Source organism: Phyllobates terribilis, unplaced genomic scaffold (genome assembly GCF_046119375.1).
Source record: "Phyllobates terribilis strain yellow unplaced genomic scaffold, ASM4611937v1 Scaffold_12__6_contigs__length_324123572, whole genome shotgun sequence".
NCBI lineage: Eukaryota > Metazoa > Chordata > Amphibia > Anura > Dendrobatidae > Phyllobates > Phyllobates terribilis.
In genome coordinates, this window is record NW_027362772.1 from 201,733,707 (window position 1) to 201,753,415 (window position 19,709).

The window sequence follows — 19,709 nt, forward strand, 5'->3', positions numbered from 1 at the left end:
GATCCCATCTGCTCAAAGACTGACCAGGCCCCGTTTGCTAGCAAGTACTCCGGGAGGGTCTATCGTTGTTACCAGTAAAGACCCTGAACTACACCGTACCGTCTCTGAGTGGTTCCTGCTACCCCCATCATCCACGTCGGCTGCCCTGAGGCCATACCCCTCCCGTTGGGGGTTATACTATCACGCTGCACAATCCTACCACCGGCCTCAGCGGTCTGCCCTGCAGCAGCAGCTCCCTGGCTGCACTCAACGGGTGGCGTAGTCATCAACTGTTTACTACTAATAGACTGCCGTCTAGTTTGACTCCCTGGGCACGGACCGGGTCACCGCCACGAGACTACAACCCTCCACTGATCCGGCTCCGGGTAGGCTCCCGCATGCGCAACGCAGCGCGACACAGGCCCAGGGGCGCGTCAACTTTGGCGTAGTCGGCAGGATTTCGTGCCCGCAACCACCGGGTACTGCGTGCCTGAAAAGCAAAGACTGTTCAAACTTACCAGTGGTGAAGATTCCCGCTATCCGTGGAGGTTTCCCGCCATCCGGCGCCATCTTCTACCTTCTTCCCACCATCGGTGAAGTTTCCCGCCATCCGGCGCCATCTTCGGCCTTCTTCCCGCCATCCGTGGAGTTTTCCCGCCGTTGGACGCCATCTTGGGGACGCCGCGCGGGAAGAAGAGGGGCGTGGACTCCGAAAGCGCGCGAGAACTGAAGCCCCGCCTCACGTCCGGACGTTGCGTAAGGTCCTGGAAGGAGCCCAGCAGACGCCGACGTCACAGGAGCGCGACGGAAGGTCCTCAACCCTGACGATCCACTGCGGAGCCGCGGCCTACGGAAGAGGATCATCGCAAGGTAGGCCACGGTCCACTAGGGGGGAGGAAGATGTCGGATACGGAGGAGAGCTTCACTGCCCCAACCCCCGCCAGCGCTACCGCTGCTGCAGTTATGCCCTTCACCATGCCCTATATCCCGGGAGCAGCTTGGCTACCCCAGTACTCAGGGGAGTCACATACCCTGCATGACTTTAGAGAAAAGCTGGATAGCCTCTTCCAGGTGTACCCCCTCACAGAAGAGCAAAAAGTGAGCATCCTGGTGGCCCAACTAACCGGGGCAGCCAAAAGGGAAGTAAAATCCTGGCCACCTGGGAGGAAGACTGTCACAGGGATACTAACCCGGCTGAAGGACACCTTTGATACCCGCACCTCAGCCGAGATTAAGCTTAGATTCTACGGGTGCAAGCAGCGAGCGCATGAGAGTATAAGGGACTATGCACTAAACCTACAAGAGGCCCTGAGGGCCATAAAGCAGACCGACCCTGATGGGGTGGGAAACGAGGACAGGCTGTTGACTGAACAATTTATAGAGGGTTTATATTGCAATGCCCACCGAACCCAGTTGCGGGCAATGGCCTTACAGGATCCCCATCTGGACTTTGCACAGTTCAAGGACAGAGCCATCCGGGTGCTCCGAGAACCGGCACCAGGTGGCGTTGTGACCCACAGACGCCCCACTACCACTTACTACCAGGAGGCGGCGCCCTTGTCAGCAGGGCCTGTGGGAGCTGATGCGCAGGCTTTGGACAATGACCCGGCTCCAGACCTACACCATCAGGTCCAAGAGCTAGCTAAGAGCGTTGCTGCGCTAACCCGAACTGTGCAGTCTTTACAGGTTTCCACCCCAGGGAAGATCCAGCTGGCATCCGGACCGGAGGACATCCCGTGGCGTCGACCAAGGAGGACCCCACTGGCCAGAGGAAGACCCAGTGACCGATACAGCGAGGACGGACGACCCATCTGCCGCCGCTGCAATCAACCCGGACATATGGAAAGGTACTGTTCTTTAAACGGGCACAACCTGGGGTAGAGGGCCAACCCCCAGGAAAAAGATCACCAGGCCCATCGAACTGGCGCGACAGATATGTGGGAGGACGTCCAGTCTTGCCTGTGGTACTGGATGGCATTCCCATGAGTGCCCTACTGGATACCGGGTCACAGGTCACCACCATCCCGTACGTGCTCTTCAAGCAGTACTGGAATGACTCGGATATTACCCACTACCCTGACGACGACTTGAGTATCATCGCCAGCAATGGCCAGCCCGTGCCACAGATCGGATTTAAGGAGGTGGCCCTCAAAATCGGTAGAGTCGAACTGGCCGCACAGGGACTGATCATTGTAGATATTGATAAACATGAGAGTCACCCAAAAATAACTCTAGGAACTAACGTAATTGAAAATTGTCTTGCAGAGGTGATTTTCCTTTTACAGCAGGTTGCCAAGAACGCCAGCTCCGGCGAGCAGCGGGTGCTCCAGAAAGAGATCCGGGCACTGATGCAACGGCAACAAGTGGAACTCTCCGGCGGTGAGATTGGTAGCGTAAGAATGTGTGACCCTTTTCCTATTGCCATGCCCCCAAAAAGTGAAATGATGATTTGGTGCCGGGCAGCTATTGGTCTGAGAGGAAGAGATTACCAGGCAATGGTAGAACCAGTTTACTCAGACAGTAGGCCCACCATTTTGACAGCACGGGGGGTGGTCAATGTACGCCATGGGAGGGTGCCCATTCGCATAATAAATATCGGGGAGAGGGAAGTGTACCTGCCCCGGTATGCCACGCTAGCCAAATTATATACCACTAATCAAAATTCTATACAATCTGTGGAACCCTTGCCTCCATCTCACCCGGAGGAAGGTAACGGCTCTAAGAAAGACATGGAGGACTGGTGTCAGCAACTACATCTGGGTACTGACTCCACTCCCTCACATCAGAAACAAGGAGTCTATCGGGTGGTTCAAGAGTATGAGAGAGTGTTTAGTAAACACCCGTTAGACTTCGGGCGAGTCAAGGGGGTAGAACACCGCATCCCCACGGGAGATCATCCTCCCATAAAAGAGAGGTATCGACCCGTACCCCCTGCACATTACCAACACGCCAAGGGGATGCTTAGAGACATGAAGGAGGCTGGGGTAATCCGGGATAGCTGTAGCCCCTGGGCAGCCCCACTAGTCTTAGTCAAAAAGAAAGACAACACCATGAGGATGTGTGTAGATTACCGGAAAATCAACCGTATCACACACAAGGATGCGTACCCCTTACCAAGGATAGAGGAGTCATTGGCTGCTTTAAGATCTGCTAACTTCTTCTCTACCTTGGATCTCACTAGCGGGTACTGGCAGGTTCCTGTAGCAGAGGCGGACCGGGAGAAGACCGCATTCACCACCCCGATGGGACTTAGTGAGTTCACCTGCATGCCGTTCGGACTCTGCAACGCCCCAGGAACCTTCCAACGATTAATGGAGTGCTGTCTGGGCCACAGAAACTTCGAGACGGTCCTGTTGTACCTGGACGATGTCATCGTATACTCCAAAACTTATGAGGACCACCTGAAACACCTGGCGGAGGTGTTCGAAGCTCTGGCGAGTTACGGCCTAAAGGTGAAACCCTCCAAGTGTCACCTCCTGAAACCAAAGGTGCAATACCTGGGACACGTGGTGAGCGCTGACGGAGTGGCTCCCGACCCCGATAAGATCACCGCAATTAAGGGATGGCCAAGCCCCTCCAGCGTAAAAGAAGTGCGGCAGTTCCTAGGGTTGGTAGGCTACTACCGAAGGTTTATTCCCGGTTTCACCAAAAAGGCAGCGCCTATGCAGGACCTCCTGATAGGCCAGTCCCGGAAGGCCAAGAACCAGAAGCCGCCCTTCAAATGGGAAGAGCTAGAAGAAGAGTCCTTCCGCCAGCTGAAGATGGCCCTCACGGGGGATGAAATCTTGGCGTACCCAGACTATAGCCAGCCCTTCATCCTCTACACCGACGCCAGTAACATCGGGCTAGGAGCCGTACTATCCCAGATTCAGCAGGGGAGAGAACGAGTGATCTCCTATGCCAGCCGAAAACTGCGACCCACCGAAAGGAACCCCGAGAATTACAGCTCATTTAAGCTAGAGTTCCTGGCCGTGGTATGGGCAGTCACCGAGCGCTTTAGGCATTACCTCGCTTCTTCCCGGTTCACCGTATACACGGATAACAACCCGTTGATACACCTGGACACGGCAAGACTCGGTGCCCTGGAGCAGAGGTGGATGGCCCGTCTGTCCAACTACGAGTTCACAATCAAATACCGGGCAGGACGCTCCAATACTAACGCGGATGCCCTGTCCAGGATGCCCAACCTGCCGGACGAAGGAGAAGATCCGGAGGGACTGGAAGAAGTTGAACTCCCTGCGTTCCACCGTCATGGGACTATCCAGTATTCCCACCGGGTAAGGGGTAAACAGGCTGCTACGTTGAACCCCTTACCCCACTACAACTGGGCGGAAACGCAAGACAGCGACCCTGCCGTCCGACTGGTGAAGGAGATGCTGACTCGGCCGGAGGCTCGACTTGAACCAGACGCTCCGGAGGAAGCCAAACAACTATGGGCGGAGAAGAGTCGACTATTCCTTTACAAGGGGAAGTTGTGCCGCAGAATGGTCAACTCCCGGACGCATGAACTACTCTGGCAAGTAGTGGTGCCACGAAGAGACGCAGCCATGGTGATGGAGGCATACCACGACGGAGCTGGACACTTCGGGTGGAAAAAGCTGGAGTTCCTGCTGCGCGAGCGGTTCCACTGGGTAGGCATGAGGGGAACCATCGAGAAGTGGTGCAGAGACTGTGGCCCGTGCAATCTGAGAAGGAAGGACCGGGCCAGCCAGAAGACTCCCCTGCAGTCCATCGTCACCCGGCAACCGTTGGAACTGGTAGCCTTGGATCATGTAAAACTGACCCCAAGCAGAAGTGGCTACGTCTACGCGTTAACCATCGTGGATCATTACTCCCGGTTCTTGGTTGTCGTCCCCGTCAAGGACTTAACGGCTCAAACAGCAGCTAGAGCCTTCCAGCAGCACTTCTGCCGTCCACACGGGTACCCGGACCAAGTGCTGACGGACCAGGGACCTGCCTTTGAAGCGGAGGTCTTCCAGGAATTCTGCAATCTGTATGGCTGCCGGAAGATAAGGACGACACCCTACCATCCGCAAACTAATGGACTTTGTGAAAAAATGAACCAGGTGGTAATGGATCTGCTAAAAACATTGCCCCTGGAAGAACGCAGTCTGTGGCCTGAGAAGTTGCCCGATCTGGTGGACCTATACAACCACATCCCGGTAGGTTCCACCAACTGTACCCCGGCTTACCTAATGAGGGCGAGACCTGGTAAGTTACCTGTTGACCTGGAAATGGGAGTCCTGACACCTGAGGACACTTCACCAGAAACAGACTGGGACACAGAGAGGCAGCAGCAGTACCGGAGAGTACAAGAGAGCGTGGAGCGAAGTCTCTGTCAGGCTAGGGAAAGACAAGAGAAGACTTACAACCAGTATGCTCCCGCTGTTCCCCTGGTACCCGGAGAGCAGGTCTTGAAGAGGAAAAGACGGCTCCACAAGTTGGATGACCAGTGGGAGGAGGACCCGTACACCGTACTGCCCTCAAGCCACGAGAACCCGAAGGTCTGTACCATCAGTAAAGACGGAGGGGAAACCACAGCCATTGTATCCCGGGACCACCTGAAGAAGTGTCCCGAACAACTGAGGAACCCTGAAGAGGAACAAGAAGACCATCGACCCGTGGAAGAAAGGGAAGATATGGTTAGTACCGTGCTCGGGGACTTCCCTCAGTCTTGGACTCAAGTCAATGGTGCAGTTGTGGTACCCGTACTCACCTTCCTCCAACCATCATCCCAAGAACCTACGGAGCAACGGGTAGAGCTGGAAGAACAGCCGGTCCAGGAGGCAGAAGACTCCACACAAGCAGAACAGGAGAATCAACCCTCTGCTTATAGTGAGCCTGCCGTACCCCTAGTGAGACAAAGAGCCGGTAGACAGCTGCCCAGTTTACCCTTGACAGCTCCTACACCCTGTAGTTCAGGGCCAGACAGTCAGCTCCGTAGGTCCACTCGGGCCACTAGAGGCCAGTTACCCGCACGCTGGAGAATTTAAAGTGTATAAATTGTTTTATTTATGTTTTTCTGTGTATTGTTGCTTGTGAATAATTTTGTGTTTCCAGTTGTTTTTAGGAAACCTTGGTGGATTTACCGGGAATCCTTGTATATAGTTGGAGCGTAACCCAGGATGGACTAGAGACTGTTAAGGACTCGGGGTAGGACAGACCCCTACCTGGTTACGTCTCCCTGTGTTGGTGAAATGGACACCTTTGCTTTTCTTCAAAGACTGCACCCGGTTGCGGACACGCCGCAACCATCTTATGTGTTTTTCTTATTGTGTTGTTATTGTTATACTTTGTTATGTTTTTCTAAATGTGTTTAGTCCCGGAGTACTAAATTTCACTAGGGGGGAATGTGGCACCCCAGGGGTCTGGTTTTCCACAGTAATGTAATGTTATGTCTGAGAGCAGGTGGGAGGTCCTTTGGTCAGGGATCCTGTGCATGCCACACCTCCTGCCCAGTCTTGGGAGGGGAAGAACTTCCCCTGTATAAACCCGGGGCTGAGGCAGGGTGAGTCAGACAAGGAGAGTGGAGACAAGAAGCAGCATAGGAAACAGGAGAGTTCCAAGGAGTCAGGGGCTGGCAGCTGCAGCGCTCGCCCTGACTAAGAAGATTCTTTACCGGACCCGGAGTCCGAGGCTGTGGGGACTAACTTCTACCCAGCAGCAGAATCCGTCAGGCAGGGGATTTCAGGTCCTCTGGCCCAGAAGCCCGAAGGCACGGTCACACGCGTGGGACCAGCACCGCCATCGTGGAGCGGAAGCCATTAGAAGGCCCCGAGTCACCGGCCATACGGGTGAGCACCACACGGTACACTCAGGGACGTGGGCTACTTACATCAGCTTCTAGCAAGGTAGCCAGAAGAGTACAGTCAGTTTGTGAGGCCTACAACTACGCCTGGCCAGGGGAGATCCCATCTGCTCAAAGACTGACCAGGCCCCGTTTGCTAGCAAGTACTCCGGGAGGGTCTATCGTTGTTACCAGTAAAGACCCTGAACTACACCGTACCGTCTCTGAGTGGTTCCTGCTACCCCCATCATCCACGTCGGCTGCCCTGAGGCCATACCCCTCCCGTTGGGGGTTATACTATCACGCTGCACAATCCTACCACCGGCCTCAGCGGTCTGCCCTGCAGCAGCAGCTCCCTGGCTGCACTCAACGGGTGGCGTAGTCATCAACTGTTTACTACTAATAGACTGCCGTCTAGTTTGACTCCCTGGGCACGGACCGGGTCACCGCCACGAGACTACAACCCTCCACTGATCCGGCTCCGGGTAGGCTCCCGCATGCGCAACGCAGCGCGACACAGGCCCAGGGGCGCGTCACATGCATTGTTAGTGCTGCATATGACGCGCTCCCAGGGCCATGGGGTACTCGTCAGCCAGGCCTCCGGTTGCCGGGGGATATCACGGTGGCTGGCCCGGTCCGTGCCCAGGGCGGTCACTCAAAAGGGGAATATGAATGTATGGGGGATTTGGGGAAGTTCGTGATGCCACCTGTGGTGCCTGGTGAGGATCACCAGCGCTGCAACAGTCCTCTGAGGCAGATGTTAGGGCAGCTTATGATGGGACAGCTCCCCACAGGTGGAGCAGTCCTCAGGGCAGTGTAGTAGTAGAGAGTTGGTTGCGCTGGGCGTTGTAGTGCAGGGGGAACGATAGCGCCGATGAAGAATGGACGGAGGCAGTGCAGTGCAGTCATCCAAGATTTTACTCACAGTTCTTAAGACACTTCACAGGTGCACTATACAGGTAAAGGCCTCCCGCGTCGCACTGCGTTCACCGGGCAGGGGTTCAATCCTTCCTCAGGAAACTTGGGAATACTTGGCAGAACCCCACTTTCTCGTGTTCCTATTTTGACCGCCTTCACTCTGGTCCTTCTCCCTCCTGCTCTGCGCTGCCCACTCTCAATCTCACTCGGGTGCTCTGAAGTCCTTCCTGTACGTCGGATCCGGGACCTACTTGACCCTCCTGGGGATTAGAATGCTGCAGCGATCCCTCTGTCTTCTGACAGATGCGGGGCGTACTGGTGCTGTCCTGCACGCGCCGTACACCCTGGGATCCTTTCTGTAAAACGGAACCTACTCCCTGCTCCCCTCCGGGGCCTTCTGACCTGGCCCTACTTGTGGAGCAGATCTCCTAATGAGACTCTGCTCCCGGACTGTTCTTCTGAACTGTCCCGAGCTGTTCTTCTGAACTGCTCCCTAGAACTGACCTGCCACCGTAAGATGGCTTCCCTATTTATACTCCTACTTAAGTGCTCCCTCTCACTACTTCCTCCACCCACACCCACTACTGGTTCCCCCTACCTTTGGGTTCCCCCCACTCCAGCCAGGGTCAGGGCTCAGCAGCTGCGCTCTGCAGGTTGCCCCTCCAGCCGGCCTGGAGCAGTGTAGTGTTGGATGCAGGTGTTTTGGGGTTCCGTGCAGCACTCCCTTCTTACCTGAGAGAAAGGAGACACCACACCTCTGGGTGAGGTGCAGTACCTCTGTGGCGACTGAACCCTCAGGGGCGCCACACATACACACACTAGAAATCTGCACATGACCACATCATGTTTTTTTGTCAAAACTATGAAAGACCGGAAGTAACCTAGTTTACTTAAAAGGTGCACAAATGCTGCAGAAAATCTACAACATCAAAAATGTACAAAATACTCATTATGGGAATGTAGCCTCAAAGGAGGCCCTCCATGCATTCTGCTCGCCCCATTGTGGTTTGTAGGATTAGGGTAACAGATTAGAATTTTACAACACCCATAATCTAAAATTGAGAGAGACACATTCATGCAGAGTCTCCTCCTCAATGTAGTACTGGGGGAGCAAGGAGCCCCCGTAATTCTGCTGATGGTGAACATTCTGGAAGAGGATCAGTACCCATCAACCATGTATGGTATATATTTTCAATAAGTCAAATGCCTTTTATTTTTATTGCAGCTATTGCTAGTGGTTCAACATGACAATGTGCCCTCAGACAAGAGACGGCTGTGCATCGCAGGTCAGTTCAAAACATGTTTGATCTGGTAAATTGTTTTTTAATCTTTAAATGATACCTGTTACAATTACATTATGAGGATATATAGTGGTGATAGTCTATATATGAACTGGTCTTTGAGTTGTCACTGTTACTGATTAAATGACAGGTGTCATGACATTATTTGCTTTACTTGACCTTTGCACATAGCTTGCCTTGTCATTTTGCAATCTTAAGCGTGTATTCTTACCCCAGTTAATATATAATAATTTGATATAGGGAAAACTATTATGTGGATATGTTAATAATGTCTAAGATGGGAAAACCATTGACTATGTTATCAGGCATGCAGAATATCTGTATTTGTGACTGAAGCTCAACACCACTAGAGAAGCTATTGGGGAAAATAGTGATTGTGGTCTTCGCAGGCCCACTGAAACAGTGGGGCCCACTCGGAGTGTTTAATGGCCCATTTAAATGTGCCCATGATCGGTGAACGAACATTCATAGCAATGATCTAAACAGGCTGGAAAACATCTGACAAACAAGCCAAAAGCTTCAAAGCCAGGTGAACCGATTACTAATCTGCCTAAGAAATAACCGCTATTGGCATAATCCTGTGTAAACAGGTAATGTGCTAACAGTAAAGTAATACTTTTAATGCACTGAATAATCATATTAGCAACTGTTCTATACACCCAAAAATGAGGTCGGTGTGCACAACATATGCCAGCACGGTTAAACTCTGCGGTAGAGCAGGGAACCATGGTCTTTCTACCTCACGGCTCTCCATTTTGAAGTTGGCAAGTTGCTCTGCAGCATATAAAAAGGCAGGGACATGCAATTCCTGCATAGGTGACGCGATGACATCACCGTGTCACTCCTCCTTCGCCAGAACACTGTCAGTGGTAGACTCACCAGGATCCAGGGGTGAGATGAATATAAAATGTGTATTTTTTATTTTATCCATCAGTACTTGTAGGGGGCATCAAACTGTGTGTTCGGTAGGGGCTGTGTGGGACAACATACTGTGTGTAGGGGAGCAAAAAAAGGGCTCATCATGAAGTGCGGGGAAGCTTTGTGGGCCCACCATCAAACTGTGTATGTGGGGGAGGGAATCTATATATTTCTTAATTTTATGGTGTACTATTACTTGAACTAGGTGCATTAGTAGTATATGTGGGGGGGACTATAGGGCCATTATTAGTATATGTGTGGGGGACTCTTGAGCCATTATTATTGTATGTATGGGGATGGGGGCTATTGCTACTCTGTGTGGGGGAACAATGTGGCCATTACTACTGTATGTGTGAGGGAAACTATGGAGCCATTATTACTATATGTGGGGGAACTCAAGGGCCATTATTACTGTATGGATGGGGCCATTATTACTGTATGGATGGGGCCATTATTACTGTAGGTGTGGGGGAACTATGAGGCCATTATGACTATGTGGGGGGACTCAAAGTCCCCCTCTTTCCTCATAGATTGTAAACTTGCGAGCAGGGTCCTCACTCCTGTTGGTATCTGTTGATTAATGTGATTATTGTTATTCTGTAATGTATTTTATTGTCTGTACAAGTCCCTCTAAAATGTAAAGTGCTGCGGAATATGTTAGCGCCATAGAAATAAAAATTATTATTATTACTGTATGTGGGTAACTGAAGGGCCACTATGACTGTATGTGGATGGATTAATGGGCCATTAATGTTATATAATTACAGTATTACAGCATGGGGGGATCAGGGGGTCAATAATACTATACATGGGGACTCTGGGGACATTATTACTTTCGTGGAGGCACTTAGGGCATTATTGCTAAGGTGACACTCATGTCACATTAGTGTTTAGGGGCACTTAGAGTACAATTTTAAATGTAAAGTTGGCACTTAAGAGGCCTTACTACATTATAATTACACTCCGGGTGTTGTAAGCATCAAAGGTGCATACAGGAGGAATTATTACTTTCTATTCGGCAAAATGTGAGTACTGTTATTTTCTAGGGCACTCACAAAGGGCATTAATATTTTCAAGGGGGTAATTTTACCATCAAAAGTACACAAAAGGGACACCGAAAGGGTGCACTTTACAATGTAAGAAACACAGTGGTGGGCCTTATTACGTTCTAAGGTTAAGTGCCCACATAGCGTTTTTGTAGCGTTTTTGCGGCATTTTTACGGCTGCGAAAACGCTTGTAAAACAGTCTGCCATGCAAAGCAATGTGAATTCGGATGTGCTGTGCACATGATGCGCTAATTTGTGCGCCGAATTCGCATTGCGTTGCAAAACGCAGCATGACTATTTCTACCGCGATTACGCTGCAAATTCGCGGCCATTGAGGAACATTGAAACGCAGCAAACCCGCAGGTATATGTGGATTTGCTGCGTTTCAATTAAATTCAATGGGCGCGAATTTGCAGCGTAATCGCGGTGCGTGTGGTACCCGGGATGAAGAGGAGACTACAACTCCTCTTCATCCCGGCTACCACGCGGTGAAAAAAAGAAATAAAAAAGTTAAAAATAAACAAAACCTGTATATTCACCTCTCCGGCGGCCCCCGGTCCGCTCTCCGGTCTCCTCCAGTCTGTTCCCGGCCACGTCCTCTCTCCTTGGCGTCCTGCGATGTACTGTCAGGTCCTGCGGTGACGTCATTTAGTCACCTGATGGTCACGCGACCGCTGACGTCGGCGGTCAGTTGATGGTCGCGTGACCATCAGCTGACTAAATGACGTCACCGCAGGTCCTGACAGTACATCGCGGGACGCCAAGGAGAGAGGACGTGACCGGAGAGGTGAGTATACAGTTTTTTTTTTATTTTTAGGCTGTGTGCCCACGTAGCATTTTTCAAGCGTATATGCTGCGGAATTTCCGCAGCGTAAACGCTTGAAAAACGCATGTATATCCGCACCCCATGTTCCCCAATGGGATTCCGCAAGTTCTATGCACATGCTGCGGATTTTTCCGCAGCGTTTATGCCGCGTTCAAAAATCCGCAGCATGTCATTTAATTTTGCGTTTCCGCAAGCGGAATTGCCTTTGTCCAATGCATAAAAAACGCAAGGCAATTCCGCATGTGGAAAACGCGTGATAAACGCGCGGAAAATGCGCGATAAACGCGTGCGGAATTCCGCATGCGTTTTTCCGGGAGAGGACTTGCATTTATGCAGCAGAAATTTTCTGCTTCATAAATGCAACGTGGGCACATAGCCTTAACGTTTTAATTCTTTTTTTTTTACTATAGATGCTGCATTTAAAGCATCAGTTGTTCACACATTATAAATCCATGTCGGTTGCATGGATTTATATTGTGTGACCAACTTGTCAAGCACTTTTCCAAGTGATGCTCAAAATCGCTTGGAAAACTGCTTGAAAAAACGCATGCGAAAACGCATGTAAAAACGCTGAAAAAACGCTTCTCTCTGGCAGAAAAAAACGCATGTAAATCTGCATGCGTTTTTTTCTGCCAGAGAGAGGCAAAAAAGCTCTGCATCAAATCCGCTACGTGGACACATAGCCTAAGGCTGTGTGCCCACGTAGCATTTTTCAAGCGTATATGCTGCGGAATTTCCGCAGCGTAAACGCTTGAAAAACGCATGTATATCCGCACCCCATGGTCCCCAATGGGATTCCGCAAGTTCTATGCACATGCTGCGGATTTTTCCGCAGCGTTTATGCCGCGTTCAAAAATCCGCAGCATGTCATTTAATTTTGCGTTTCCGCAAGCGGAATTGCCTTTGTCCAATGCATAAAAAACGCAAGGCAATTCCGCATGTGGAAAACGCGTGATAAACGCGCGAAAAATGCGCGATAAACGCGTGCGGAATTCCGCATGCGTTTTTCCGGGAGAGGACTTGCATTTATGCAGCAGAAATTTTCTGCTTCATAAATGCAACGTGGGCCTAAGGCTATGTGCCCACGTTGCATTTATGAAGCAGAAAATTTCTGCTGCATAAATGCAAGTCCTCTCCCGGAAAAACGCATGCGGAATTCCGCACGCGTTTATCGCGCATTTTTCGCGCGTTTATCACGCGTTTTCCACATGCGGAATTGCCTTGCGTTTTTTATGCATTGGACAAAGGCAATTCCGCTTGCGGAAACGCAAAATTAAATGACATGCTGCGGATTTTTGAACGCGGCATAAACGCTGCGGAAAAATCCGCAGCATGTGCATAGAACTTGCGGAATCCCATTGGGGACCATGGGGTGCGGATATACATGCGTTTTTCAAGCCTTTACGCTGCGGAAATTCCGCAGCATATACGCTTGAAAAATGCTACGTGGGCACACAGCCTAAGAGGAGGACTGTTACCATGTCACATAGCAGGTGCAGTAAGGCTAAGTGCACACGATGCGTATTTGAAGCGGAAATTTCCGCTTCATTTCCGCATGTCCTTTTTCCTGGAAAACGCATGCGGAATTTGTCATGCGTTTTTCGCGCGTAATTCGCGCGTTTTGCACACGCGGAATTGCCTTGCGTTTTCTACTGCATTGTAGATGGCAATTCCGCATGCGTAAACGCACAAAGAATTGACATGCTGCGGAATTTTCCGCACAACAAAACGCTGCGGAAAATTCCGCATCGTGGGCATTACAATTGCGGAATGCCATAGGGGACCATGGCAGAAGGCTAACATGCGTAATTCATGCGTTTACGCTGCGGAATTTTCCGCACAAAATACGCATGAAATACGCATCGTGTGCACATAGCCTAAGAGGGATACACACAGCAGCAGCGGCTTAGCATTGGGGTTATCAGCAGGACAGGGAATTTGTGCAGGTTGGGGATAGATGGGGACGGTGCTGGAATGGGAGAAGTCAAATGTGTCTTTGTTGTAAACTCTCGAGACTGGTCGTGGCTGGAAGAAGTTATGTCAGCCCAGGCCTGATTGATTTTGCACAGCCCTTACAAAGTAATTTTGTCCCTATTGAAGCCCCCTTAGTGTTCCCACACACTGATACGCATTTTATTCTCCCCATAAAGTATGTTGCCAACAAATGTGCTCCCCAAACACAGTAAGATACCATAACAGTGAATTCTGCCACAGTACCCTCCACACACAGTATGTTGACCCAATAGTACCCCCCCTTCTCTGCACAGTATGATACCCCCCATAGTCTCCTAATATTAGTGCCCCAACACAGCCCCCCATATAATATGATTGCCCTCCACACAGTATGATGGCTCCCGCACAACCCTCAACACTGTATAATGGCCTGCACACATTATAGTGGCCCCACCAGCCCACCAAACAGTATAATGGCCCCACCAGCCCCCCCCCCAAACAGTATAATGGCCCCACACAGCCCTCCAAATAAAATAATGGCCCCACAGTGCTTCAAATAGTATGATGGCTCCCCAAATAGTCCCTTAAAGGGTTTTTCCCAAGAACAAAAGTTGATTTTAATCAATAGATCTTGGAATGATAATAATTTCCACAATTGGATGTATTTAAATAAAATGTTCCTGTGCTGAGATAATCTTATAAATGTTCCCCTGCTGTGTACTGTGTAATGGCCGTGTCTGCCCGTACAGGAACATGGTCTGATCATACCACATCTCCTGGGCAGGGGAGGAAGGAAGAAAGTATACAGACAGGACAGCAGGGGATCACAGCTGATTCTTTTTGTGAGGTAAAACATTTCCCTGCCTGTTTTTAAACAATGTTTTACTTCAAAGAAAGAATCATTTGTGATCCCGTGCTGTAATGTCTGTATACTTTTTTTCTCCTCCCATGCCTAGGAGCTGTGGTATGATCAGACCATGTTCCTGTACGGTCAGACACAGACATTACACAGTACACAGCAGGGGCACATTTATAAGATTATCTCAGCACAGGGACATTTTATTTAAACACATCCAAGATTAAAATCGACTTTTGTTCGTTGGACAACCCCTTTAAATAGTATGATGACCATCAAGTAGCCCTCCAAATATATGATGCCGCCCACAAATTACGCATTGATTAAAAAAAAAAAAAAATACTCACCCCTCCCCATTCCCCCGCTGCTCCAGCCTCTGCAGCATGTGGTCTGAAGCTCTGCTCTGCTCGTTTTATGACTGCCAAAGCATATTCACATGGATATCCTACAAACTAGGGAGACAAATACATGAACATGACAGGTCCCTGTTCAGACTAGGAAAAGCCCTTCCCTGCCCGTGGTGTGTCTCTATAGATAAGGAGAAAACTGAGTTATATTGGTATAAGAATTCATATTTTATCGAAAATAAAATAACATTCATTTAAAATATGTCCTACAACATACACATAAGTGGTGGCATGACAAAAAGACATATGTCCACAACAACCAGCCATAACTTCCCCAAGGAATGCCTATATTGTCAATCTCAAACAAAGTGCAGTGCAGGCAATTTAAGAAGAAAAACCCACCTGCTATACATGAAACCTGGACTGTAAGTGTCAATAATACGAGTTCTAATCAACTTCTATAGTGCCAGGGATACAAACAGGAGGAGGTGATCTTACCAGGGTTTTAGGCAGGTAGTGGTGGACCAGAGTGGCGGTGAAAGAACCCCATGGTCTGTCCCTGCCTGACTGCGGAGGTGGGCACCATAAGATAACGCAATGGCACCCCAACTCGACAGCGACTTTCCCTGAGTGTCCTTAGCAGCTCCTAGGATCGTTAGAGTAGCTGTTCCGTCCTAAGAAGTAAAGGAATCACACACAAAACGACTGCAACCAACACAAACTACAGAACAGTGAATGAATCCAACAAAGTCTATCACCAGCAGGAAACACCAGTAGGGGAAAGTATTTAAAGCTGCACCCGAAAGGTGAAAGGACAGACAAACAAGAGTAAATGAAAATTACCTGTTACCCAAAACCAACAGAAACAAAGATAACAGAACTAAAACACCCAAAGAAAAGGTGTATCTGTTGTGGCTCAGCGGAAAAAGACGTCAACTACAGAACACAGAATCAAGGGTTTGAATCCAGAAGCATGACAGCTCGGCACAGCTGTCATGTTATGTAGTGATATCATCATGCCCGCTGTGCTGAGATATTAGACACACAGGGAGAATGATGGAGGAGGGAGATGACAGCTCCCTGTTCCATCATGAATGTAGTGGAAATTGCTTTGTGAACTCAGCCTTAAACAATGTTGAGTTTTTAGAGAGGAAGACCCCACATAGCCTCCAATAAATAATATGAGACCCCACAAAGCCTCCAATAAATGAGACCCCACATAGCCCCCTGTATACAGTATGAGCCTCCATTTAGACCCTCCATTTACAGTATGAGCCACCACATAGCTTCTCTATATACAGTATGAGTCCGCACATAGCCTCTCTATATACAGTATGAGCCCCCACATAGCCTCCTACATACATGCAAACATCCCAGACACATATGAAAAAAAAAAATAAAAAAAAGGAACTCATAGTCACTTGCTCCTGTTCCCCCTGCATTCTACTCCTGTCTCCAGCACTGACTCTCTATACAGCAAATGCGATGAAGTGACGTTATTGCGTCTCCAGTCTCAGTCGCACATACAGTACTGATTGTTGGAAGAAGGAGCTGGTGGTTCTATCCTCCACAAATGTACTCACTGCTGCCTGCATCCCGAGGACGCAGATAGTGGGGACGGAGGCGGTGGACGGTGGGCGAGGGCATAATGCTGCCCGTGGGCCACTGTTTCAGCCCTTCGGCTGTCTCAGTCCACACTGGAACCGCCTGAGAGCCATATAGGGTCTGCGGGCCACACTTTGCCCAGCTCTGGTATATAGAGTGTATAAGAATAGAGCGTCTTATGAGCAGAACAAGAAAGGTTAGCTCACTTCTTTCAGACACTTGGTGTCTTTTCAAACCTGAAATGGTTAAAATACACTCAAAAGCCTGGACATATGCATAGCAAGTCATTAATATGTTTATTCTTTTCAGCATTTTATGAGTGTTGTTGTTTTTTTTTTGCCTGATAAAGACATTGTGTGCGCATGCCCTTAAGCTAAGAAATGGAATGAAAAAGTCACTGCGGCAGATTAACTTTATTGTCTATAATGGGGTCTGTTTGGTTTCTATTAAGGTGCCTGTCACTTCAATAGGAAAGAAAAACTAAGCATGCTCCATTGGAAGTTTGAACCTACACTTACCACTGTAGGGAGAGGGGAGAATTAATCTAACCTGGAATTTCATATACCAGACTTCTTCAAATCCCACTAGAGTTAAATGTACTAAATTCATTAATAGGCAAACGCCTCTTGGTGATTTGGACGCATATTTCAGGCTGCCTGTGCCTCAGAGTTAAAAAAATAAATAAATGTCTAATTCTGCTATAATCTGCCCCACCTTTAGTATAAATCATAGTGAATCTGTGGGGTTGTACTAGGCAGGAGCCCCTCTTGCTAAGCTCTGCCTAATAACATGTTAGGCCAAAAGATTGCGAGTTTTATATATTAGTTTTTTGGTGTTAACTAAATAATAAATCCCCCATAGTTTTTCTTTACCTTCAAGGGGTTGACACATTTAAAATATTTTCAGCCCAGTGACACATGAAATAACATTGTTGGTTGGCTGCAGCGGTGACGTCACAAATACAGTCAGTCAATCACTGAGCTCTGGAGCGCAGATGATATAGGTAAAATGATACCCTGAACGCAGTGATTGACTGCAGCGTCAACCCTGCTGTAGCCAGTCAACAAACACGGTAGTAGAAATGGAAAGTCGGCGCTGGCCTCGGAGAGAGTAAGTGAAGCCATGCTGGTGAAAACTTCTGAGTCTATGGGCTGAAAATATTTCAAATGGGACGACCCCTATAAGCATAAAGTCATTCTCTTCTTATAGCAAGTTCAAGCTACTTTGTTTTAATACTAAATCTTTTCATTGAAAGTGATTGTTTTTCAAATTGCAAAGAAATGAAAAAGAAATGTTTAGCTGTGTGTAGGGAAATAAGTCACAATGCAATCACACTGATGTCAATTACCTTTGCACTACAACATGCAAACACTGAAATATTTTTACGTATGTCATCTGCATGTCTTGCATATTAAAGAGCTCACCTAGATCCTTGTCTTCTGCTATGTCGTTGTCTTCATCCTCACAAATATCACCGAATGGAGCATTAGGATTAAATATGGCATGCAGGACGGCTGAATCATTTGGGGTGCACATTGTCCAATGGCAGGTACAACACTGTCAGCTGCTATCACAGGACTGCTAGTGAGTGACCTATGGGGGCTGTTATCTCTCAGTTTAGGGAGTAACTGCAGCACCCAATCAATGAGAGGGGTGGAGGTGGCTTTCGTCCAGATGCTGTTCACATCTGTTAGTAGTAAAAGAAATAATTGAGCTTTATAGAGTGCAGATGCCTCTAGTGCTTCATTAGGGGATTGTCTTCATGACCAAATGCGAGACAGGCACCACACAGCTGTCAAAAGAAATTGATATTTTTTCACAGTAAATATGGAGTAAGTCTACAGAATTTTAGCATATTTAAAAATTGTGTTTATTTTAGAATGCCCCTTCCTACGCTCATTGAGGAAATGTATATCTAATAGAGGGGGTCCTCAGCTAGTACATGTCCATCTTAAACTGGGGAAAATTAGTATTTGATACACTGCCAATTTTGCAAGTTTTTCCACCTACAAAGAATGGAGAGGTCTGTAATTTTTATCGAAGGTACACTTCACCTGTAAGAGACAGAATCTTAAAAAAAATCCACAAAATTTTACATAATTAATTTTCATTTTATTGCATGAAATAAGTATTTGATAGAATAGAAAAAAACAGAACTTAATATTTGGTACAGAAACCTTGGTTTGCAATTACAGAGGTCAGACGTTTCCTGTAGCTCTTGACCAAGTTTGCACACACTGCAGCAGGGATTTTGGCCCATTCCTCCATACTGATTTTCTCCAGATCTTTTAGGTTTCGGGGTTGTCGCTGGGCAACATTGAGTTTCAGCTCCCTCCAAAGATTTTCTATTGGGTACAGGTCTGGAGACTGGCTAGGCCACTGCAGGACCTTGAAATGCTTCTTACTGAGCCATTACTTAGTTGCCCTGGTTGTGTGTTTCGGGTTATTTTTATGCTGGAAAACCCTGCCACAACCCATCTTCAATACTCTTACTGAGGGAAGTAGGTTGTTGGCCAAAATCTCGCAGTACATGACCCCATCCATCCTCCCTTCCATACGGCGCAGTCGTCTTGTCCCCTTAGCAGAAAATCACCACCAAAGTATTATGTTTCCACCACCATGCTTCACGGTTGGGACGGTGTTCTTGGGGTTGTACTCCTCCTTCTTCTTCCTCCAAACACAGCAAGTGGAGTTGATACCAAAAAGTTTTATTTTGGTTTCATCTGACCACATGACCTTCTCCCATCCCTCATCTGGATCATCCAGATGGTCATTGGCAAACTTCAAATGGGCCTGGACATGTGCTGGCGTGAGCAGGGAAACCTTGCATGCCCTGCAGTATTTTAATCCATGACGGTGTAGTGTGTTACTAATGGTAATGTTTGAGACTGTGGCCCCAGCTCTCTTCAGGTCATTGGCCAGGTCCTCTCCTGTAGTTCTGGGCTGATTCCTGACCTTTCTCAGAATCATCCTTACCCCACGAGGCAAAATCTTGCATGGAGCCCCAGACCGAGGAAAATTGACAGTCATCTTGTATTTCTTCCATTTTCTTATAATTGTGCCAACAGTTGTTGCCTTCTCACCAAGCTGCTTGCCTATTGTCCTGTAGCCCATCCCAGCCTTGAGCAGGTCTAAAATTTTGTCCCTGGTGTCCTTAGACAGCTATTTGGTC

The 19,709-nt window shown here is 48.7% G+C and overlaps 1 protein-coding gene across 2 annotated transcripts in view; it reads right to left on the minus strand.

Moving 5' to 3' along the window:
* The window catches only part of TTC36 (tetratricopeptide repeat domain 36), a 33,270-nt gene extending 15,115 nt beyond the window's left edge, over positions 1-18,155 (minus strand). Inside the window, exon 1 of one of the 2 annotated variants that reach the window (XM_073656605.1) lies at positions 17,962-18,155. In XM_073656605.1, coding sequence (XP_073512706.1) covers positions 17,962-18,073 — 112 coding nt within the window. In that variant the 5' untranslated portion in view covers positions 18,074-18,155. The remainder of the gene's footprint in view (positions 1-17,961) is intronic. The other variant, XM_073656606.1, reaches the window with a different exon arrangement.
* Positions 18,156-19,709: the final 1,554 nt, after the last annotated feature.